A 25,880-nucleotide genomic window follows, 5' to 3' on the forward strand; every position below is an offset into this window, starting at 1 on the left:
GTTCAGTGAGGATCTCTGAATGATCCAATGTTGACCTAAATGACTAATGATGATAAATAGAATCCAGCTGTGTGTAATCAAGTCTCCGTATAAATGCACCTGCTCTGTGATAGTCTCAGAGGTCCGTTAAAAGCGCAGAGAGCATCATGAAGAACAAGGAACACACCAGGCAGGTCCGAGATACTGTTGTGGAAGTTTAAAGCCGGATTTGGATACAAAAAGATTTCCCAAGCTTTAAACATCCCAAGGAGCACCGTGCAAGCGATAATATTGAAATGGAAGGAGTATCAGACCACTACAAATCTACGAAGACCCGGCCGTCCCTCTAAACTTTCAGCTCATACAATGAGAAGACTGATCAGAGATGCAGCCAAGAGGCCCATGATCACTCTGGATGAACTGCAGAGATCTACAGCTGGGGTGGGAGACTCTGTCCATAGGACAACAATCAGTCGTATACTGCACAAATCTGGCCTTTATGGAAGAGTGGCAAGAAGAAAGCCATTTCTTAAAGATATCCATATAAAGTGTCGTTTAAAGTTTGCCAAAAGCCACCTGGGAGACACACCAAACATGTGGAAGAAGGTGCTGTGGTCAGATGAAACCAAAATCGAACTTTTTGGCAACAATGCAAAACGTTATGTTTGGCGTAAAGCAACACAGCTCATCACCCTGAACACACCATCCCCACTGTCAAACATGGTGGTGGCAGCATCATGGTTTGGGCCTGCTTTTCTTCAGCAGGGACAGGGAAGATGGTTAAAATTGATTGGAAGATGGATGGAGCCAAATACAGGACCATTCTGGAAGAAAACCTGATGGAGTCTGCAAAAGACCTGAGACTGGGACGGAGATTTGTCTTCCAACAAGACAATGATCCAAAACATAAAGCAAAATTTACAATGGAATGGTTCACAAATAAACATATCGAGGTGTTAGAATGGCCAAGTCAAAGTCCAGACCTGAATCCAATCGAGAATCTGTGGAAAGAACTGAAAACTGCTGTTCACAAACTCTCTCCATCCAACCTCACTGAGCTCGAGCTGTTTTGCAAGGAGGAATGGGCAAAAATGTCAGTCTCCGATGTGCAAAACTGATAGAGACATACCCCAAGCGACTTACAGCTGCCGTAATCGCAAAGGTGGCGCCAACAAAGTATTAACTTAAGGGGGCTGAATAATTTTGCACGCCCAATATTTCAGTTTTTTATTTGTTTAAAAGGTTTGAAATATCCAATAAATTTCGTTCCACTTCATGATTGTGTCCCACTTGTTGTTGATTCTTCACAAAAAATTACAGTTTTATATCTTTATGTTTGAGGCCTGAAATGTGGCAAAAGGTCGAAAAGTTCAAGGGGCGAATACTTTCGAGCAGGCACTGTAGGTAGGCAATAAGTGGTCATTAGTTCTAACAGATGTTGAACAAGTGACAGAATATAACAGCCCCCTGCAATCTGTGCAGCTCTGTAAGGCTTTTTAAAAATGTCATGACAACAGATGAATCACTTTTTAATCTATTTTCATTAGGACCAAAGTGGTGGACTGAGCAGCTGATATTGCCATTTCTACATTCTATACGCCAGTGTTTTTCAACCTTTTTTGAGCCATGGCACATTTTTTACATAAAACAAATCCCGCAGCACACCACCAACCAAAAATTTTACAAAATGACCCATTGTAGCCTAATAAGATCAGAATCTGCATTTTTCCTTTTAAAAAATGTATCCATCGCTTTTGCAAGCTTACATCAATGATCTCGGCCCTACTGCTTACATCCTGTCACTGCGGGATGCGCTCGAAAGGAGGCAGTAATTCTATTGTCTTAAATCAACAAGGTCATTATTGCGCTATACTGCCACCTACTGATACAGAATAGTATTTAATTTCTCTGCCAGATATCACATTGCAGGCACAGATGCGCAACAATGGCAAATTATTTGTAGTAACTCAATAAAAAAATTTGTTGGACCAATCAAGTAAAATAGGATAATTTCTCACGGCACACAGGATGATCTCTCACGGCACACTAGTGTGCCGCGGCACAGTGGTTGAAAATCACTGCTATACGCTGTGTTATTTTGAAGGTATGACACTTGGTTTGAGACACAGTGGAGTAAACGAGAAAAAAAAGAAAAAAAAAAGAGATGTGATTTTATATAATTTGCTCTCCTTCTCCTCAACCAGACTGGAGTTTCTTATTTGTGTGTGTTGTGTGTGGGGAGGGGGTAACAAGCAATGAGTAGTATCTTACATTCGAATGTGCTAAAAAATGAAATATCCTAAAAGTATGTTTGAAACTGATTGCCTAGCTTTTGAACAACTGGAAGAAATATGTATCGGCTTAACTTAACTAAAATTAAACTGTTTACCGTTATTTAAATAAAGTGGTTTCACTCACATTTCACTTTAATAGAAATGGGTTTGGATGTGTTAGACCCCAGCCTGTTCCTAGCTCTACATGTATATTGTCCAGAGTGAGAGGACGTGGGAGATGGACGGGAAAGGACCAGACTGTTGTTCTTCAGTGGGAGGTCTGAGCTTTACATTGCTCTTCAACCAGGTATAAGTAGCTGCTGGGTTAGCATCACTGCTACAGGTGAGAGTTACTGAACTGCCCTCCACTATCTCAGCAGAGGGACTCACTGACACAGAGGGAAGCTTTGGAGCATCTGTAGGACACAAGGTGTAAAGACACATTACAGTTTTTCTGATTGCTAAACGACAGTGGGCCCAACTGAAGCCACGTGTGCAAAACTCTAACTCCAGTCTGTACAGCAGCAGTTCATGTGGACCAATCTCTAATTTGTTTTTCATTGCTTGAACACAGTTTTCAAAACTCTACACACTTATCTCATGGCTTTAAACACAATGTGCACAACACTCTGGATTTACAGCACTTTGTTCAAATGCTAACACACTGCTGTCAACACTGTTAACCACACATTCAAAACAGAATAGATTTCAGTCTGGTGCCTATCAAACACTGCTGATCGCTATTTTAGCTGAAAGCCTAAGCAGGTGTCTTGTTTTAGACTAGTTAGTGAACATATACGGTATTTATATAGAGAAAGCTCAGAAAGCCTTTTTTGTATACAAACACCAAATAAGAAGGAAACAATTCTACACTGTACCATTTGAGAGAAACAGGTAAAAGAGCAGAGATACCATTATGTCCAGGTAAGATGTCTGAGACATCCAATGTGATGAAGAAAACTTGCTGCATGATGCTGGAGAGAGGCCGGATTAGTCACACTATTCTTTGTTACTGTTATGTACCTTTAGTTTTTTTTCCATTACTGTAATTCCATAAATTACTAGAGACAAAATACTATATTGAAGCAAACCGCTGATTTTCATTCCTTCTTGTTTACCTTACGTAACATTGGTATATTATAAAATATATAGCTTTTCTTTAAAGAAACTATTGAGTAGTGTGAAGTCACTCAAATTGTTCAAACTGTAAAGAATGAGAAAGTTTGTAATTTCTGTCTTGGTGTTTGATGCTAGTGTGTGTTTACTCTCAGTGTGTTCTGAGTGCCAGTGTGTGTTATCTCAGTGAGGATTGTTCTGAGTGTTTGGCTGCACTGAGCCTGTTTTGAGACGTGTGTTAAGAGTTGTGTTGCTGTGAATGAGTTTTGCAGCTGATGTGAACTGTTTAGTTCAGGTGACTGTTGGTGGTGCAGACTGGAGTTTGAGTTTTACCCAAACTTCAGGGCTTCAGTTGTGCCCACTGTAAAAGAAAAAGTATATATTCCATCATGGAAAATCATTTGTATCATGAACAATGTAGAGCAGATGAGTGAGTACATACTGACATTTGGTTGCTACTGTGTGTTATATTTAGATCACTAAAGGCAGATTACTGTTAACCATACAGAGAAGCAACACCTCACACCGTCTGTTAACTAACAGAATGATGTGGCAAAGTTTGGTTCCTATTTGTGAACTCTTAATAGACAGACAGATTAACTGTTACATGACTGAATCCTTCAGATGAATCACTAACATCTCCAGTTATACAGGTAATAAAAACTGCACTACTACTGTACAATGATACACACCAATTAAATGTTCTGGTAAAAGGGTGTGGGGAGATGTGTGAAAATATTAAAATGATGACAAATCATAGAGTAGTTTTGTTCTGAGAAGTCAAACTGATGCCAACAGCGACTAAAAACGACCTTTTCCTCATCCACTGCTGTTCAGTGACCTACAGCTGTCAATGTGAAGCAGACTGAGCCGAAAAAAATAAGGAATGATCAGCAAAGTACTCCTACAAATTCAGACAGTTACTAGCTGTATGTTGCTTTTTAAAATGGAGCTTACTCACATTTCACATCAATAGAGATGGATCTAGATGTCCTCAACTTTAGATTCTTCAAAGTAGCCACCCTTTGCTTTTTTATTAATAAGGGAAAAGTAAAGTAATTAACCCTAACAAAGCACACCTGTGAAGTGAAAACCATTTCAGGTGACTACCTCATGAAGCTCATTGAGAGAACACCAAGCGTTTGCAGCGCTATCAAAAAAAGCAAAGGGTGGCTACTTTGAAGAATCTAAAATATAAGACATGTTTTCAGTTATTTCACATTTTTTTGTTAAGTACATAATTCCATATGTGTTCATTCATAGTTTTGATGCCTTCAGTGAGAATCTACAATGTAAATAGTCATGAAAATAAAAGGAAACGCATTGAATGAGAAGGTGTGTCCAAACTTTTGGCCTGTACTGTATATATTCTTCAAAGCTCTGTTCCTCTCTTAGAGACCTGAGAGTATTTTAACGTTAGCTGTTCCTGGGACTGCGCTCTTCTGGACAGAGATCTCAGATACACACACATAAAAAAAGAATCTGCTTTGCTTGGTTGCTTTTTTTGACGGTGGTCAGGCTGCTGTAGAACGGAAACTGTAAAGAGATGCAGAACACTGAGGTGTGAGAAACTCACACATGGCTGTTATTGTTAACCAAACACGGATGTGTAACACACATAAACAAGCAGACTGGTAACATTTGGTGTAGGCACACAATGTTGATAATGATGTTGATTAGAAAAAGTACTTTTAATAATGTTGGCTTGTTTAGGTGGCTCCGCTGGATAAACTGTGTGCAGAGATGTCCTCTGCATGTTGACAGAGAGTGGTGCTCCGTCACACACACACATACACACACGCAGAGGTGCGGACGGAGTGAAGCTACGATGACTCGGCAGTTTCTTTGAGTCACGGCAGTTTTTAAACTCCACACGTACAGCGTTTGCTGCAAAATAAAATAACGGCGAATAAGATAAGATTAGAATACATGAACAAATGACAAATTAATTATTGAATTATTACTTTTGTTTAACACTTTTGTTTCTTTTAAACTATCCCTATTATTTGTTCCGGCAGTGAATGTATGAATCCTACTATGGCCTAAACCTGTTGGAGTCGTGACTCACTCGGCTCTCTAACTCAAGTCTTTAAATTAACTCATGAGTCGTGGGATCTCTGGTATCATTAACCCGGTTCAGTTGAGTCCTACTACAATTCATTCTAAAATGATAACAGCGCCGCACACAAACCTCTTGCAACATTAGCTACTACTAGTCCTAGCCATCTTAGCTGCCAAAAGCTTTATAACTTACAATTTCGTAGGCAACCACAACTCCACAAGTCAACTCAAGCGACTGAGTGAGCAGAAAGACAGTCAGAGACAGGTTATAGGAACTTCCCGACCCGCAGACTCAGAGCCGGAAACATGGCAAGCTCGCAGACCATGGGACACACTCGAGGACTCATGAGACTCATGAGTCCTCGAGTGAGTCAGTCAGTCGCGAGAACCAGCCGGTTACGTTGTCATGAGTGGATCTGAGCAAGTGAAGTCTCCTCGAGTCGGGGTGAAAAGCAAATCAACAACAAAAGCCATTCTTTGACTTCTGAAATAACATACAATGTTCTGCACGTAGCCTAGCTAGGCCTAGTGATGGTCAAATGAAGCTTGGCAAACCAGTGTCTTTACTTTCTGAGCTCACTAGATGGCGCTGTCTGTTCAACAAAGGGTTTGAAAACCCATTGAATTGCCATTCCTTTAACCTTTTTCTTTGAACAGAGAGCGCCATCTAGTGAGCTCATAAAGTAAAGACACTGGTTCGCCAAGCTTCATTTGACCATCACTAGCTAGGCCTAGTGTAGATGTGGTGTATAAATGTAGTATGTTAAAATACACTTAGGTCGAGCACACAGTCCAAAACATTGGAAATTTGCTAGGACTGAGTTTCCTTGCCGAATTAGCAATACTGACTCAAGTGACTCGCACAACCCGGATCAGTTTAGTGACTCAGAATAACACAAATCCTTAAAAGGAATCGAGGTTGCCAGACCTATTGTATGGCCACGCCAAGAACCGCCCTTCAATAGCATTTATTGGCCAGGCGTCCATGCTTACGCAAGGTAACATAACCCCATTTGTACAGGTCCTATCCCCTGACCAATCGGCTATCCTAACCTTAACCATTCGAGGTAAAATGCATAACCCCAACCAATCGAGCTGGTTCATAGGGCGTGGCCATAGTAAGATTCGTAAATGTGCGTCCCGGCATCTGTCCAGAGTGCAGTTCACTTCTTTGTCATGTTTTGTAAATAATTCTGCCGATTCTCGTGTGGGTGAGGAGTGAAGCTTGAGTTTTATTTTGGAAAATGGCTCTTATTAATATTTTTATTGGGCCTTCCCCATGAAATAAAAAATACAACAAACTACCTCCTAATATTTCTTTCTACTCACAGCTGTTGCATCATTAACTACACAAATGTTATCTTTACAAGACTGAACATAAATATTCAGTCTTGTTTGTGTTCAGATGCTGTTTTAGTTTTGTTGTTACAGTTTGCAGATGTTACCGGCCAGTTTCAGATTATTTTATCAAGTCCCTGTGGTTATAGTAGCAGTCAAGTTGTGCATTCTGTTGAGTCAGTATCTGTTCTCTGTGAGATGACAATAAATGTGAATATAATCAAATGGTTTTCAGATTTATCCTTACTAACATAAATACTGTCATGAATACATCTTCAGAAACTCCATTTTAAAGTTTAAAATCAAACTAACAAGCTGACAGTATGGATTCTGTTTCAGTCCAAAACTGTTCAACTAACTGCAGTTTGGAGATTTTGGCCATGACATCATAAATCATCAAGTAATGGAGCATCTTAATAACAGAATTATTAAACATAAAATGAAGCAACATCATATTTTACAGTTCAAATCGTCCTGAAATAATAATAGGAAAGAATTTTGAAATGTAACATCAGAACATAAAGTATATCTGAATATTTCTACTACTGGAGTGATTTTTGTTTCTATGAATAATCCTGCTGCACCTCCATTAAGAATCAGAAGACTCCAGTGAGATTACGTCTGAAATTGTCATTGTATTGTAATGTCAGTGTGTTTGTGTCCTGACACAGTAAACTCACACACTGAAGGAGAGGGGAACTTCTCATGTCCTTTCAACCCACAGGAGAAGACGTCTGTGGGATTAAACCAGGTTGTATAAGTAGATGTCTCCACCGAGGTAATGTGTTCTCTGTTCTTGAACCAGACGTAGGAGAGACCACCAGCTGGACTGCAGCTGCTGTGACACTTCAGCTCTGCCTCGGTAGAAGACTGCTGGACTGTTACTCTGATCACCTGCACCTGCAGAGCTGGACATGAGAACAAAAATCTATACAGTTACAATTCCTATAAGTAGCAGCGAGCAATTAGTAACTGTATTTATTTATTAACTGTAATTGTTTGTTAAAAGTAATTTCACATACTGATTGATCGTAACACCATGTTCAATGTTTTACATGTACTGTGTTGGTGTATTTGAAAGTATTTAACATATGAATAGAAATGTTACCTGCTGTGACAGACAAAGTGACTCCATGTGAACGGTATATCTTCCACCTTCTTGGTTTGTTGTGAACATGAACTCGTACACAGCTGAGTCTCTCTCTCTCAGGTCTGAGATTCTCAGAGTGCAGTCCTTGTTATTAGAACTGTACTGCACACGATCTGAATAATCTGAGTCTGTTGTCAGATCTACAGGTTCATTAATATTCATTTTAGTAAACCATAATGTTCTCTCAACTCTAGTAACACTGCTTTTCCACCAGGATGGGTATGTGTAGCTGCAGTGTATTTCCACTGCTGATCCTTTAACAGCACAGATCGGAATAGAGGTGTAAGTCACTCCCCAGCCATCCTGACCCTGTATCACTGTAACACAGAGCACATCAGGAAACACAATCAGACTCAGAACTACAGTACATTAAGAATCAGAAGACTCCAGTGAGATTACATCTGAAATTGTCATTGTATTGTAATGTCAGTGTGTTTGTGTCCTGACACAGTAAACTCACACACTGAAGGAGAGGGGAACTTCTCATGTCCTTTCAACCCACAGGAGAAGACGTCTGTGGGATTAAACCAGGCTGTATAAGTAGATGTCTCCACCGAGGTAATGTGTTCTCTGTTCTTGAACCAGACGTAGGAGAGACCACCAGCTGGACTGCAGCTGCTGTGACACTTCAGCTCTGCATAGGTCTGAGACTGATAGACTCTGATCACCTGCACCTGCAGAGCTGGACATGAGAACAATAAGCTATATGTTATCCCAGGTTCTAAAAAAAATATAAAGATGATGTACATACACATCAGCACAACAGTTAAAAATCCTAGAAGTAACAATGAGCATTAGTATTTATTTAATATTATTTATTATTTAATATTATTTATATATATATTATTATTTAAGTAATAATATATTTTTAAATGTACTGTGTTGGTGTATTTCCATCAGTTTGTGTTGATCAGTACCTGTGACAGTCAGAGTTGTTCCAGGTAAACTACTCCTCCATTCAAATCTTGGTGTTATGAACTTGAAGTGATACTCAGCTGAGTCTCTCTCTCTCAGGTCAGAGATTCTCAGAGTGGAGCGTCCTCTCTGCTTTCAACATGAACACGACCTGTATACTGGGAGTCTGTACTAAGGTCTTCAGGCTGGGAAGGATTCTGCCACTGCATGACTACGTTCAGGACTGAACCAGAATTTAGATTTAATAGATTCATAACTGCTGTACGCACAAAGAAATGTCCACTGAAGAGCCTTTGGAGGCGCAGATGCTTCTGTCAGTGTACGTCACTCTGTTGCAGGATTCACCTTGGACACCTGAAAGATAAAACCATTTTGACCATTTGTAAACCAGAGTCTGTGAGGAATCACAATAGGAATTTCCAGATTAAAACTACACTACATGAAGTTATAAGGCTCCACTAAATGGTGTTGTGTTGGAAGAATGTTGAGTAAACTCACACACTGAAGGAGAGGGGAAATCCTTATATCCTTGAAGAGCACAGGAATAGCTGTCTGAATTATACACAGGGTCTAAATAATAAGATGTTTGTGCCTGAATTTCCTGTCCATTCTTGTACCAGACATAGGAAGGATTATTAGGTAGACGACAACTGCTCTGACACTCCATCCTGTTAGATTGTGATATCACCTGGAGACCTGGATCTGTGAAGAAGGAACATGAATGGTATGTTAGACAGAACTGTCAACATACAACAACTGTTGTCACCTAACAACTGCAAATAAACACACAGCCAGTGATGCCGGTAACTTAGTAACGCGTTACTCTAATCTGACCACTTTTTTCAGTAACGAGTAATCTAGCGCGTTACTATTTCCAAACCAGTAATCAGATTAAAGTTACTTATCCAAGTCACATTGTGTTACTACAGAATGTTTTTGTCATTTTCCTTAGTAAAAATATATATTTTTGCTTTCTTCTTGCGTCTCGGGAAGTCACGATCAATCTTTCACATAGACAGTTCACGTTTTCAGCATGAGGACAGTTCACGTTTTCAGCATGAGGACAGGTCACGTTTTCAGCATAGACAGGTATTTTCAGATCTCCTTTCAGATGGACAGTTCACGTTTTCAGCATGAGCAGTCTTTTACATGGCGTACGTTTTCAATAGGACAGGTCACGTTTTCAGCATGAGGACAGGTCACGTTTTCAGCATGAGGCCAGTCCGCCATTATTGTAACTTTGGGCTTGTTTTTCTGTAAAGTCGCTACAAAATATTGGTAGTCGCGGTCTCGTTTTTGTTGGGCTTGTTTCTAAAGTGTAGTTGCTTATTAGGGCTTGTTCCCAGCTCCATAAAAAGTTGTCAAGCAGATATTTTCTATATGTTATTTAAACGTAGGAGTTTGTCTTGCTTGTTCCCTCTGTCCCTCCCCTTTCCCCATACACACAGGAGACAGCAGAGTTTTTTCCCACCCACATCCTGCTTCTAATTGGCTCTGACCCAGATGGCAACGAGTACTAGCCAATCAGAGGCAGAGCAGGGCAATCTGTTTTTTTTCTGTTTAGGAAAAAAAAGTGAGTGATGAGAAAGATAATGGTGGTGTTATTCTTCATATGAGGCTAAAGTGTTAAGAGTCTTAAGAAAAATGTTTTAGACCAAGCCTCATCCTCAACTGTTCAAATGGTTTTGACTGGAATGGTTTTTAAACCAGTTTAGTTTATTTAAGTCTTTTCTAACTCACTCATTTGTTTATCAGAACAGGAGCCACTTCATTGCTGCACACTAAGATTATCAATAATTTCTCCTGTTTCTGGGTTACAGTTATTTAAAAATGCAATAATAAATAACGAATTTGTGAATTCAGGATGATATTTATTTGTGTGTGCAAATTTTAATTATCAGAGGTTTACTGTGTATATAATGTACTTGGTACATCAGTCTATATTTGATATCCCATCAGTTTTCTAATGTTCAATCATGTTAAAAAGGAGGTTTAACTCCCTACTGTGGTCATTGTCCTGAGGCTCAGGGGGGAGAAAAATAAATAAACTTTTTTGCAAAACTGTGCACATTTTACCAATATGTCCACATGGATGTAAATTGACAATCTGTACCCACAGTTTAAAATCCGTCCCCACGGATTGTAAAACCGTGCACACAGTTTATTTATTTTTCTACCTAGGGGGGCTCCGTAGAAAAAGTCGCTTGTTTTGGGCTTGCTTTCACAGGCCTGGTTACTTATTTGTCTCGAAAGACCTGGCAACACAAACACAAACTTAAACAACAATGGATGGAGGAGAGAGATGCGCGTTTTCTAGCTGGAAATACAGTCACTATTTTGAGTTTGTGTCAGCTAAAGACGGCAATATTAAGGTTGGTTGTACACTCTGTGTTGGTGGTGACAAAGTGCTATCTAGCTACAAAAACACTACGTCAAATTTGAAGAAACATTTGGAGTCGCAGCACTGCAGTCAAACCTATAGAGCAAGTCCCAGCAGGTGGTGTGAAGCAGAGAGCAGGAGGTCCCCCACCACCCAAACATACATCAAAAGCTGGACTTCGGTGCAACACCAGTAAGTGGGGGAGAGTTGAAGAAGTTGGTCGGGCAGTATGTGGTAGAGGAAATGCTGCCTTTAAACACGGTCGACTCGCTCTCTTTCGTGCCGTAATAAACAAGATCCCGACTACTGGTACTGCCGAGCGGCCTCACAGTAAACCGGTTGTCATTTTTATGTTGAGGCTGCTGAATGTAACTAATAAAGTAACTTGTAATCTAACTTTGTTACTTTTAAAATCAAGTAATCTGTAAAGTAACTAAGTTATTTTTTCAAAGTAACTGTGGCAGCACTGCACACAGCACATGTATATTATTGTTTTCTAGATCTTAATAATTAACATATAAATAGAAATGTTACCTGCTGTGACAGACAAAGTGACTCCAGGTGAACCGGTATATCTTCCACCTTCTTGGTTTGTTGTGAACCTGAACTTGTACACAGCTGAGTCTCTCTCTCTCAGGTCTGAGATTCTCAGAGTGCAGTCCTTGTCATTACAACTGTACTGCACACGACCTGAATACTTTGAGTCTGTTGTCAGATCTACAGGTTCATAATAATTCATTTTCCTAAACCATAATGTTTTCTCAACTGTAACACGGTCGTTCCACCAGGATGGGTATGTGTAGCTGCAGTGTATTTCCACTGTTGATCCTTTAACAGCACAGATCTGAGTAGAGGTGTAAGTCACTCCCAAGTCATCCTGACCCTGTATCACTGTAACACAGAGCACATCAGGAAACACAATCAGACTCAGAACTACATCAGGAGACAGACTTACATGTAGTGAAGGCTCTTCAGTGTGTGAAGCTACATTTCCCAAAACTACTTCTGCTCTCACTGCCACTCACATCCCAAGTCAGTGTTAGACAAAGATAATCTGATAGTACCAACTTGTTTTGGGGTTTTGGGGACATGGACAAACTTTACTAAACTCAGACTGCTTTACTAGAACTGAGCTGAACACTGTATCACACAGGTTTTTCTTATATTTGTACTTCTTTGTTGGGGACTTTCTAACGTCTGTTTTAAAAAATGTATATGAATAAAGTATTAATGTTATTTTTGTTCATGCTTAAGTGAACAGAGGAATGGAGAAATATGCATTTTTGAGAATTTATAATGCTAAGGAACAGTCACAGCTGAACACATGATCTCTGCTCTGCAGTTAATCTCTAGGTGCACTGAGGCAGGACATCATACAGAGGGTGCAGTGAAGGAACAGCAATGTATTGAACCTGTGAACAAAATAAAGAGAAAAATTTTTTTTTTTTTTTTTTTTTTTTTTTTGTTTTAAAAAAATTTTCTTTTTTTGGTAAATCGCTTTTCTGTCTGTGGTCACTCAGGCTGCTGCAGAGTGTGAATGGAAACTGTAAAGAAATGCAGAACACTGAGGTGTGAGAAACCTACATTATGGCTGTTATTGTTAACACAAACATTTTTTTTAAATTTTGTATGTGGTCAGGCTGCTGTAGAAACTGTAAAGAAATGCAGAACATGAGGTGTGAGAAACTCACACATGGCTGTTATTATTAACCAAACATGGATGTGTAACACACATAAACAAGCAGACTGGTAACATTTGGTGTAGGCACACAATGTTGATAATGATGTTGATTAGAAAAAGTACTTTTAATAATGTTGGCTTGTTTAGGTGGCTCCGTTGGATAAACTGTGTGCAGAGATGTCCTCCATTTAAAATGGGATGAAAACACAGGAAACTAGAAGGGCAACTCTGAGAGCACAGACCTCCAAACAACAGACAAACAAATCAAGTCAAAAACATCACCTTCTTGGCAGAGAAGACACTTCACATTTGAAAAACCACTCAGACCTCACAGTATCAATCTATAAATTGGGAACTCTCTGAGCGTGTCCCCACACATGCGCAGTACGAGCAAGCATTTCTGTCCTCTCTGCATGTTGACAGACAGTGGTGCTCCGTCACACACACACACATACACACACGCAGAGGTGTGGACGGAGCGAAGCTACGATGACTCGGCAGTTTCTTTGAGTCACGGCAGTGCCGGTAAAGCGGTTGCCAGTGTGGTTACATTTTTTAAACTCCACGCGTACAGCGTTTGCTGCAAAATAAAATAACGGCGAGCGTCCGTGGTGCGGATACAGACAGGCAGGCACAACAGGGTTCTTATTGCCCTGGGGACTGACTGACAGGCTGGAGATTGTAGGGAAAGGCAACTTTAGCACATTTAAGCAAAATGCAATTCAAAGTAGTTTACATAAAACACTAATATACATATGTAAATATAAAGGCCATGCCAGTGATTAAGTTTATGGATGGACAAAGCAGGCCAACCAACGGCATTTCATACTTTCGCTAACGTAGTCGTGGCTGTGACCACAACATATGCTTCCCATTTAAATACATTAATTTACATTTTCGTGCTGGCCACCACGAAAAAACGTCAAAAACGTCCCAGTGAACACGAATCAATAGATTAATTAACGTGACCATTTCACAAACTGCCATGAGACTGGGTTGCCGGCCACACACATACACACACCGCAGAGCTGTGGACGGAGCTGCCACGATGACTCGGGCAGTTTCTTTGAGTCACGGCAGTGCCGGTAAAGCGGTTGCCAGTGTGGTTAAATTTTTTTAAACTCCACGCGTACAGCGTTTGCTGCAAAATAAAATAACGGCGAGCCGAAAGCGTCCGTGGTGCGGATACAGACAGGCAGGCACAACAGGGTTCTTATTGCCCTGGGGACTGACTGACAGGCTGGAGATTGTAGGGAAAGGCAACTTTAGCACATTTAAGCAAAATGCAATTCAAAGTAGTTAACATAAAACATGAATATACATATGTAAATATAAAGGCCATGCCAGTGATTAAGTTTATGGATGGACAAAGCATGCCAACCAACCCTAGCATACAGGGATCAATGGTGAGTTAGGGCCTTAAGATTTGTTATGGACCTCAATGCTCCATGGTATACAGTATCTAAGAAGTGAAGGCATTAGGAAGATGCATATATAAAACAGCACCATAGTCAAACACAGACATAAAAGTAGCAGCAACAAGTTTCCTTTTTGCATCAAAAGAAAAGCAAGACTTATTTCTGAAATAAAAACCCAGCCTCAGCTTCAACTTCTTCACAAGTTGCTGAATTTGAGACTTAAAAGAGAGAGAATCGTCAATTAAGAATCTTAGGTATTTATATGAAGATACAGACCACTGTTCCACCAACACACACTGTGTACAAGTTTGTCAAAGCTACAACAGACACACACGGCCATTTTGTCTCCTTATAGAGTTGATATGGTGAGAGTGTTAGCAAACTGTTGCTCATTCACACATCCAGCAGACACAGAGCATTAGTTTAGAGTCGTGTTTCTGGGCATTTGATGAATTTAAGTCCAATATTCACTCTTGCTTTAGCAGCTACATGCGCCACTGTGTTCACCAGCTAGTCACTTATGTTATTTTTATGTTGTCACACACACACACACACACACACACACACAGCTCTGTGTTGGTAATCCTGTAAAAACTTAATTTTAAAGAAAGAGAAGTGAATGTCTAATGTTGAAGGGATCGCACCAAATTGTATAACATCAAATCTTTTTATTTACTGAAAAAAAACCTTCCTCTGTATATCTGAAGTGTGCTAAATACCTTACAATACAAATGTAGATGTACAGTACCTTGTACAGAGAGAAGGAAGACAACAAATCCACTCGCTGCTGCTGTTAAACTCATAGCTGCTCCTCTGGTCTCTGTTAAATCAGCAGGTAGATCACATACATGAGAAATACTGTGTGGCACTAACTCACAATAAACATGTCTACATTAAAGAAGGGACGATGTGGTCTCTGAAGACAGAGTGTTTGTTCTGGGGTTGGTACATTTGTATTTAACATATATCACACTGTTAAAACCAGCCTGGCTTCCTTCCTCTTTAAATCATTAATATGCATGAAAAGAGTAGGTTGTAAATTTTCCTTTTAAAAAAAAAAAATTATACTGTTGTTTTGCAAACAATTCACATTAGACAGAGACGAACACTAAATGTAACATTGCGTGCAAAGGTAAGGTGTGTGTGTGTGTGTGGTATTAAAAGAAATTCTAATTACAATTTCCAAGACCATGTTTAATAAATATATTCCAGTCATGAAGTACATGTACACCAATTTAACTTATATACAAATAACCATCACTATAAACCAGTGTTTCTCAACGGGGGCGGTACCGCCCCCCAGGGGGCGTTCAGAAGATGATGGGGGGCGTTGGAAGCAATATTTTGGAAAGGGGGGCGTTGAGGTGCCCTTGGGGGGCGTTTGTTTGAAAGCTAGTTTGAACCAAAGATTCACAATAACAATACATGTTTACACCTAAACTACTTGCAAAAAACAGTTTTCTGCAACATTAAAAACCTGCCAGTTCACGGCACTGCAACTGGACGAGACGGTGGATCATTGTTCGGCGCAGCTCCGTGCTGCCTTCAAGGAAACGGGAAGTCAGAGCATCGTCTTAAATGAGCTCCGTATTTCAGCGTGAAGCTGCGTTCAGAAAAAATAGCAATCGCCCGCCGGGTGGTGCGACGCTCCTGTATTCTTTAATCCCCCAATGTAGCACACGCAGTAGACTTGGTATTTTCACAGTAACAGTTTTCGTTTTCGTCAGATCTTTTAATAGAACCCAACGTTTCCTACTGTACCTGAAGGCAGTTTAATTTCACGAAGAAAAAGAAAGAAGAGACGAGCGAGAGATTTTTTTTATTTTTTTTACGGCGCGAGATATCGACTGTGCTTTCTTGTTTGGCAAACATTTTAGCTGTTCCCCCAAACTCCCGGGCAATTCAGGGCTTGTGTTTGCTGTTTTAAAACTTTCTTGTTGAAGCGATAGAGGAAGTGATGTCACTGTTTACTGTACGGGACTCCACCTCCTCAAAACACAGCGATGTGGGGTTGCGCTTCTCCAAACGTTTTTTCTGCTATTTACTCGCAAGACAGGCGATAGCAAACCTAGACTTTCAAACCTAGACTCTTCAAACCTAGACTCTTCAAACCTAGACTCTTCAAACCTAGACTCTTCAATCCTAGACTCTTCTAATTTATACTCTTCTAAGCATCAACAAAGGGCTCTCTCTAACTTTCAAAGGTTGTAAACTTATTTCCATTCGGCGTAGGTGTCGTTCTTCAAGTCGTTTGTCATCACCAAAATGAAAACCTTGTTTCTCTCTGTGTGTGTGTGTGTGTGTGTGTGTGTGTGTGTGTGTGTGTGTGTGTGTGTGTGTGTGTGTGTGTGTGTGTGTGTGTGTGTGTGTGTGTGTAATCCTGCTTTTACCCCATGATAAGTGCAAGCTTGTTTTCCGTTGGAACAATTTGAATGAAAAATAGATTTGAATGTTAAATTGCTAGCTGTTTCTGATTGGCTACTGTTAGTGTTTGTAATAATAATAATAATAATAATAATACATTTTATTTAAAGCGCCTTTCATGACACCCAAGGTCACTTCACAACCAAAAAGGACATTCAAATTATAGTCATATTATAAAGGTGCTGAGGTTCACACCATGCAGCAGGCCTTTTGATAATACCTAATTATAGTTTGAATGTTACATATCTAGTAGTTCTGATTGGCTGCTGTTATTTAATTTGAATGTCAAATGGTTGCATTTAAAAAAAAAACTGTAAATATTTCTATTCCAGTGGCTTTTTTGATACCTGGGAAACTAATACATGTGTTGTTTGTCATTCAATGATTTGATTTATTGATTATTTTTAATAACAATAGTAACGACAATAATAGGCCTATATTAGGGCGTAATCATTAATATCCAGGGCAATTAGCCTACATAATATTTGATGGGGGGCGTTAGGGACCTGGATAATGGATAGGGGGGCGCTGGCACAAAAAAGGTTGAGAACCACTGGTCTGGACCATGTTCTGTCTGATGTGGTGGTGAGTGATACAGGGGCTCCACAGGGGACTGTGCTGTCTCCTTTTCTTTTCACCTTATACACCACAGACTTCCAGTACAACTCAGAGTCATGTCACCTACAGAAGTTTTCTGATGACACTGCAGTTGTTGGGTGTATAAGGGATGGACAGGAGGGAGAGTACAGAGTGCTTGTGGACAACTTTGTGGAGTGGTCATCACTGAGTGACAGATAAGACTCATCAACATCACAACTGCACTAATTGGCAACTTGCACAATAGGTTTGTTTACCTACAGCTTTATTAATACTATTTAAACAGTTGTACAGTTTTTATTCCCAACTTATAGATATTTTAAACAATTTGTTCTTATATTCTATCCTATTATTGTATTCTTTTAATTCATGTATATTCTGTATGTGATGTGTGTCTGATATTTTTTACTGCTGAATCACCGGAATTTCCCATTTTTTGGGGATCAATAAAAATCTATCTATCTATCTATCTATCTATCTATCTATCTATCTATCTATCTATCTATCTATCTATCTACCTACCTACCTACCAATTGCTGCCCGCTTATTTAATGCTAATGTACTTGCACTTCCTACTTGTTGTCTGGAGTTTGTACCTTCAGGGTTGAAAGCACTTAATTGGAAGTCGCTTTGGATAAAAGTGTCAGCTAAATGACATGTAATGTTATGTAAAAAAGTGTGTACATGCAACACCATCAATACATTTTAATTAATGCAGAGTTTATTTAACAGCATGGCTTAAAGTCTACAGCAACACTAGCAGCCTCATGAGGCAGTAAGGCTCATTTAAAGGTCCCATGGCATGAAAATTTCACTTTATGAGTTTTTTTAACATTAATATGCATTCCCCCAGCCTGCCTATGGTCCCCCAGTGGCTAGAAATGGTGATAGGTGTAAACCGAGCCCTGGGTATCCTGCTCTGCCTTTGAGAAAATGAAAGCTCAGATGGGCCGATCTGGAATCTTCTCCTTATGAGGTCATAAGGAGCAAGGTTACCTCCCCTTTCTCTGCTTTGCCCGCCCAGAGAATTTGGCCCACCCATGAGAGAGAGACATCATGGCTTTCAAACAAGCAAAGTGGCAGTTGGTCAAGGCCACACCCCCACCCTCCACCTTGCCCCCCCCCCTCTCCTCCTCAAAAGCATTTAAAGCTACAGACACAGAAATGGCACATCCTAAGGAAAGCTCATTGTGGGACTGGCTCTTGTGGCTGTTATTCTGCACCAAGGCTGAATTTCAGGAAAGAGACTTCAGATACAGTATTAGGGGACCACTAAGGCCTATATAAAAGAGACTTCAGATACAGTATTAGGGGACCACTAAGGTCTATATAAAAGAGACTTCAGATACAGTATTAGGGGACCACTAAGGTCTATATAAAAGAGACTTCAGATACAGTATTAGGGGACCACTAAGGCCTATATAAAGAGAGACTTCAGATACAGTATTAGGGGACCACTAAGGCCTATATAAAAGAGACTTCAGATACAGTATTAGGGGACCACTAAGGCCTATATAAAAGAGACTTCAGATACAGTATTAGGGGACCACTAAGGCCTATATAAAAGAGACTTCAGATACAGTATTAGGGGACCACTAAGGCCTATATAAAAGAGACTTCAGATACAGTATTAGGGGACCACTAAGGCCTATATAAAACCATCCAAAAAGCAGCATGTCATAGGACCTTTAACACCAAAGTTATCTGATAGAGCAACAATTCTCTTTTTAGTGAGACAAAAAACAATTTGCTCCAAATGTGGCGACACTGCTGTTACCTCAGTAAATATGTACACCATTTTAGGACATCTCATACTCAGCTGGTCAGTCTCAACTCTATGAATGAAAACATATAACATATAATATAATATTAAGACTTTTACTGCAAATAGACTATAGCATGAAATGAGCACTCAATAAAATATCTGCAGGGTCAAAAGAGGAGCGGCACATTTGCTGAAGAACTGTGATCCTGAGGTTTGATATCAGTCTGTTTTTTGTTGAAATATCACCTGTTCATACTATCCATTAATGAAGTAATATGAGACTTTAGCTGTTCAAGTTAAACAAATCAAGTGGACATCTAGAATGTAATTAGCTCTATCCTTGAAGTGTTGAGCTGCAGTGGAAGGACAGAGTCAGTTTGATTCCATCAGCCAGTTGCTGTTTTAGGTTGTTCACCAGAGTAAACCTTTATTACACTGTGACAAGTTTTACAGATGGACAACATTGGGCAAGGGAGAAATACATCAGAGCATACCAACTGATTTAAATTTTATTTGCATTCATATCAATAAAAACTTCATTCTGAAGAATGAACCCAAAAAGAGTTTGTTTAAAGCTGAAATCAAAAGCTTGCACCTGAACACTATCGCCCTCTGCAGCAGTGAGAGGGAACTGGCATGATGTTCAAACTACAATACATGCAATACAATACAATTCATTCAATACAAATGAACAACTAGCAAAGTTTGACAGAGCTGAGCTCATGTTTTTCAATGTGTAAAAATATACCATGTAAGATCTACTGTACATGCTGTGGAATAGTTGGACTTTACTGGCTTTCTCTGCCAGGACAGGTGTGATGTGAAAGGGTGAACAATATTTCTTATAAGTAATTTCCTACATAAAATATCACTTTGCATACCAAGTCAAATCCTGAACTGAGTTCAGTTCTGTTATGTACCTGCACAGGTACAAATAAAGCTGCATTCTTCTCTAATCTTCTGCTACCTGCTGCTTCTAAAAAACTGAGAATGAAAACATTTGGAGTTAAAGACTTCTTTTTTTTTTCTCCCATGTGAGTCTCCTTCTGGTTTGACTGCATGTGAAGAAAACCACATCAAGTTTTGGTGAGTTATTTTTCAGAAATAGTTTTTAGTTTGCCCCCCCCTCCATGCAGCAGACTCAAAGCTGTCTGACCTTCACACCAGGTCTTCCTGCTCCTCTGGGTCTTCTGTCTGTGCTGCAGTCTCTGAGATGTCCTCATACTCAGGACAAGAGTGTAACTGATGGGGAGAGACATTAAGATGAAAGTCAGTTAGATTTTATAACAAAAGAAAGACTGTTTCCTTAAATTGGTCTTTGGTTAAAAAGGACTTCTGCAAGAAATGGGGTTGGGAAATGTGTGACGGTGAAGACACGTCTGTGGTTTCTATGAAGAAAGATTAAACTAATCAAGTTATATTTGAATTGTCTTTATGAACTCCTAAACAACAAATGATGACCCTTTGGTAGAGTAAGTTCTGTCCCAAATCTCTCTCTCTCACCTCCACAGTCTCTATGGGTTCATTTGGTTCAGTGGTGGAGCTCAGAGCTTTCTTCTTCCTGAATTTAATCCAAAACAAATAAAAGGTTTAATGGGAAACTGCAAAACTATGATTACGAGTTTAAGTATAGTAAAAAATCAGTGATGATTTATTTTTATTGTTTCACCTCATCCACCGACAAAAAAGAAGCAGAGGAATCAGCCTCCCAACCCCCACCAGAGTCAACCTGATGCTGTTTGTTATCAGTGTTATTGTTGATTTATCTAGAAATGGAGATAGACAGTCATTAGTTCAACAGTACTGGACCTTATTGGGGGGGTTGATTCATAAATCAGTTTGCCAGGTGATATTGTCTGTTAATGAGCCAATTAGTGTCATGGAGAATCTTACCTGCTACAACAGTCAGATGTAAGGTGGAGTTCTGACGTCCTCTTCTGTTCTGGGCTTCACAGTAATAATTCCCACTGTGTTCAGCTCTGAAGTCAGTGATGGTGAAGATCTGTCCTGATGCTTTTGGTGAGTCTTCATTCTCCTTGTACCAGGTGTAGTTAGCTGCTGGGTTAGCATCACTGCTACAGGTCAGATTCACTGAACTGCCCTCCACTATCTCAGCAGAGGGACTCACTGACACAGCGGGAAGCTTTGGACCATCTGGAGGAGAAAACATAGAGACATAGAAACATTTAAAAAAAACTGTTGTGGCAGTGTTATTCTTCTGAAAACATTGACTGCCTATTGACATTGACTGATACACTGCCCTCTGGTGGACAGAACAACTTAAGTTTGATACCAATATAGGTCTTACTGAAGGCATTTAATGGTCAACATATTATTAATAAATATTCAAATATATTAATATTAATAAACAAACTTTGAATATGATTTTTGGGCAAAAGCCAAAGCCCTAGTGTGTATGACTGATTTAGTGAGACACAAATAAGACAGAAATGCTAAATGTAACTGTATGTTACTACAGCTTTCACAACTGTTGATGCACGGAGCATCCATGTGGGATTTTGAACTCGGGGTACTCAGAGGTTGTCTGAGTTCTGATCTCAGAAATCCGAGGTCAGGGGGCGTGTTTCTGACTTTGACCTCGGAAAATCTGACTTCCGAGTACAAATGGAACTCACTATTATACTTTGTCGCCTTACCTAAATACAGGTCGTAATTGATGCTCGAAAAAACAACACATGGGAGCGTTTTTCAGGGGAGGACAGTCTCTTCTGTGAACATTTTGATCTTTGTTTCACTGTTACAGATGTTCACTAGCTAAAGAGATTTTATCTGATGCACCGGTGATCACAACCACTGCTCTGTGTAAAAGGGGGTAACTGCAAACTTTCTACTGCAAATCATAAAGTCTTCAGCTGGTAGGCCTGTTTAAGTGTTGCTTCTTTGTAACATGACATGTTTTTGCAAGCCACTGTCTCTTATTTTAAATAAACTGAATGTCTAAATGATTTGCCGATATTTTCTTCTTACACTGGACATCTAAGAGTAGAGACGTAGAGTTGGTCCGTCCAAACTGATTCTCAGACTTGCAGTGGTAGTTGCCTCTGTCCTCAGAGCTGATGGAGGGGAAATGATAGATGCTCTCTGGTCCTTGAAGTAGTGTTTGGTTCTCCTTGTACCAGGTGTATTGACCTGCTGGGTTAGCATCACTGCTACAGGTCAGATTCACTGAACTGCCCTCCACTATCTCAGCAGATGGACTCACTGACACAGAGGGAAGCTTTGGAGCATCTGCAAAAGATATTAACATTGATTTTCATGAATTCAGATGTGTTGCAGCTTCTGAAACTTTGGAAAAGGTGAATAAGATTTTTTGCAAATGGCAAATAAAAATCCTGAATAAGATGGTTTGAACAGTTTATTTTATAAAGTGTAAATGATTGCCAATGGTGATGAAAACAGCCTCTGTGACATCTACTGGAGCTGCTCAGTGTGAAGAAAGCATTATCTGCTAAACCTGTCTTTTGTTAACTAAATGTAACACATTTATATGTTTTTACTCACAATTCACATTAATAAATACAGATTCACATGTCCTCCTCCCGAGCTCATTCTGAGCTGTACAGTAATACTGTCCAGAGTCAGAGGGCTGGATGGAGCTGAAGACGAGCTGTGGTTCTTCACTGATCAGTTTTTGGTTCTCCTTGTACCAGGTGTATTTAGCTTCTGGGTTAGCATCACTGCTACAGGTCAGAGTCACTGAATCATTCTTCATAATGTCACCAGGGGGAGTCCTCGACACAGAGAAAGTCTTCGGAGCATCTGGAGGAGATGATATGACCAAACATTAATATGAGAGTGTTCATCACCCACTTTCATACAATACACTAGAATTACTGCCTTGTGCTTGTATGCCTTCGCCAGTTGCAGTTTACATCCATATCTGACCAGACTCACATATGTAGTGAAGACTGAATGAATTTCATAAAATATATTAAGTGTTGTTTGGCAAACTGTGGATGCTTCACACAGATCAGGCAGATTTAATATTTTAGTGGATTTTAGAAGTTTAATATCCAATCAAATGTCTCCCCTTTTGCTCCTGAGTTATGGTGTTGAACAACGACCAGAAAAGCATTTTTACAGAACATTATGTCACAGTGAAGTTGACCTTTGACCTTTTGGATATTACATGTCGTAACGTTATCATTTTGACCCATTAGACATTTGTGTGAAATGTTTTCTTGACTAGCCAGGCCCATAGGCGGTGCCAGGGAGCTGCTAGTGGGTGCTGTAGCTACCCCTAGGATTTCCATAGAACCCCATTAGCACCCCCAAGAAGCTCAGAAAACATGTTCGCCCTCAGTGGCTTATTTAGACATATTAAGTCACTACAGATATGACTACATTATTTCGACCATATGTGCAAGTGTGAAAACTGTGTGAGGATACATGCGCGTGTGTTTTTATGTGTGTGCTTGGCTATGTGTGGTGTATTTGGCCTGCTGCATTTCTCTTCTGAGCCAATGTATGAGAGCTGCAGTAATGATTGTTTGAACCCGCGGCAGAGGTGGGTGGGCATCTGAAATTTTAAAACCTGTGACGTCATCACAATGTAAAGTCTTTCAGCTGAGCAGGTAATTTGTGTGGGAGAAACACTACGGCACATATTCAGTGGGCCATATCATGGAAGTAAACCCGGAAATTTAGAAAAAAATTTGCATATGCGCCAGTCAAGCAACTCCATTGAAGTGAATAGGCGCCATTTTGGAATCCTATCCTGTTATTATTATACATCCATGTAATTAGTGTGGAAAAAATTTTTTTTTAAGTTTATTTTCATGGCCATTTTTATGCCTTTAATTTCACAGGACAGATGAGGACATGAAAGGGGAGAGGGGGAATGACATTCAGCAAAGAGCCGCAGGTTGGAGTCAAACGCGCGGCCACTGCACCGAGGAGTAAACCTCTACACATGTGCGCCTGCACTATCAACTGAGCTAACCCGGCGACAAGTGTGGGAATTCTTGAGTTATTGCTAAAAAAAAGTGTTTTGTGAGGTCACAGTGACCTTTGACCTCCAAAATCTGATCAGTTCATCCTTGAGACCAAGGGGACGTTTGTGCCAAATTTGAAAGAATTTCCCCCACGGGGTTTCTGAGATATTGTCTTCACAAGAATGGGACACACAGACAGATGTACGGACAACCCTGTCGCTGGAGCAGACGCACAAAAAAGCATTTACTTACATCTGTGTGGTGTGGGCTATTTGTTTACATCACTGCCCCAGCTGACACATTATTTGAGCATTATTGCCACCAAGTGTCGATCAGTGAAATCAGCATGAAACTCAGCAGGGTGTGAAACGAGAAACCAGCATGCATGTGTGTCTTTGTGTTACAATTTGTGTCTGATTTTCACCTAAAAAACTTGTATTTTTGTCACTTGGTGGCAGCAGAAACTAGCTGTAAACTCTCACCTTATTTCGTTGATATGGCAAACTGTTGCCTCTTTACACATGCAGCAGATACAAAGCCACACTAGCATTCATTGTGAGTTGGGTTTCGTATGGAAATATCTGAATCTTTAGCAGCTAATACATATCATATCACAAGAAAGGACTCATGTGCACCATTGTTTCTGTAAAAAATATTGATTATAGCTGCTATAAAGTTTCCACCTTTTGACGTTTTGTTTGTGAAAGAGAAGAGTAAACTCACACACTGGAGTAGAGCGGTATCTCTGGTAAGAACAGGAATAGCTGTCTGCAGGATCAACCTGACCTCCGTAAGAAGGAGATGTTTCTCCCTGAATCATTGTTCCATTCTTGTACCAAAGGAAGGAAGAGCGGTCAGTAAGACAGCTGCTGTGACAAATCAGCTTTGGACCAGTCGAAGACCAGATCACCTGCACCTGCAGATCTTGATCTGTGAACAAGGAACATGAATGTCATATACAATTATCCCATGTACAATCTACCATTTTATATGTACACTTATCTATTGATCTCTTATCTAACCAGGTAAATGGTCTTTGTATGTAAAACATACACATACACAACAGAACTCTAAACCCATACTAATCACAATGTTGTGCTTGGCTCATGTGCATATTTACTTCTTATTTAATACTTTCCCTTGTGTTAAACTTCACTTTTAACTAACCAGGCATATATCAAAATATATATGAGAGCACATAATCTTCTTGAGTGATACATATATTTTAACATAACAATAAATTGTATTGATCAGTACCTGTGACAGTCAGAGTTGTTCCAGGTAAACTACTCCTCCACTCAAAGTTTGGTGTCTTGAATTTGAAGTGATACTCAGCTGAGTCTCTCTCTCTCAGGTCAGAGATTCTCAGAGTGGAGCGTCCTCTCTCTGTTTCAACATGAACACGACCTGTATACTGGGAGTCTGTACTAAGGTCTTCAGGCTGGGAAGGATTCTGCCACCGATGACTACGTTCAGGACTGAACCAGAATGTAGATTCAACTTGATCTCTGTAACTGCTGTAATTGCAAGAAATGTCCACTGAAGAACCTTTGAAGGCGCAGACGCTTCTGTCAGTGTACATCACTGTGTTGCATGAATGTCCATGGCCACCTGAAATATTCAATATCTTTTAATATTATTATTATTATTATTATTATTATTATTATTATTATTATGACAACTAAAGTATTTACTGCAGTAGTACACAGCTGGTTTTATTGCTGTGTACAGGGTTGTTTATGTAAAAGACATATGAAGAGATGGTACAAATAATTAGCTAAAATTTAAAAACAGTAGTAATGTTAGTGGAAAACTGTGGAGTAAACTC

The 25,880-nt window shown here is 39.8% G+C and overlaps 2 protein-coding genes across 2 annotated transcripts in view; one reads left to right on the top strand and one right to left on the bottom strand.

The window, feature by feature from the left end:
* Positions 1-25,880, top strand: part of LOC120559226 — a 339,258-nt gene that overhangs the window by 216,203 nt on the left and 97,175 nt on the right. The gene's annotated exons all lie outside the window — the stretch shown is intronic.
* The window catches only part of LOC120559237, a 353,225-nt gene that overhangs the window by 2,511 nt on the left and 324,834 nt on the right, over positions 1-25,880 (bottom strand). The window contains exons 19-22 of the mRNA XM_039800800.1: positions 25,310-25,663; positions 24,776-24,982; positions 22,620-22,877; positions 22,086-22,346 (exon numbers count right to left, since the gene is read on the bottom strand). Of these exons, the coding sequence (XP_039656734.1) occupies positions 22,086-22,346; positions 22,620-22,877; positions 24,776-24,982; positions 25,310-25,663 (1,080 nt within the window). The remainder of the gene's footprint in view (positions 1-22,085; positions 22,347-22,619; positions 22,878-24,775; positions 24,983-25,309; positions 25,664-25,880) is intronic.

The sequence above is a fragment of the Perca fluviatilis genome, chromosome 1, assembly GCF_010015445.1.
Source record: "Perca fluviatilis chromosome 1, GENO_Pfluv_1.0, whole genome shotgun sequence".
NCBI lineage: Eukaryota > Metazoa > Chordata > Actinopteri > Perciformes > Percidae > Perca > Perca fluviatilis.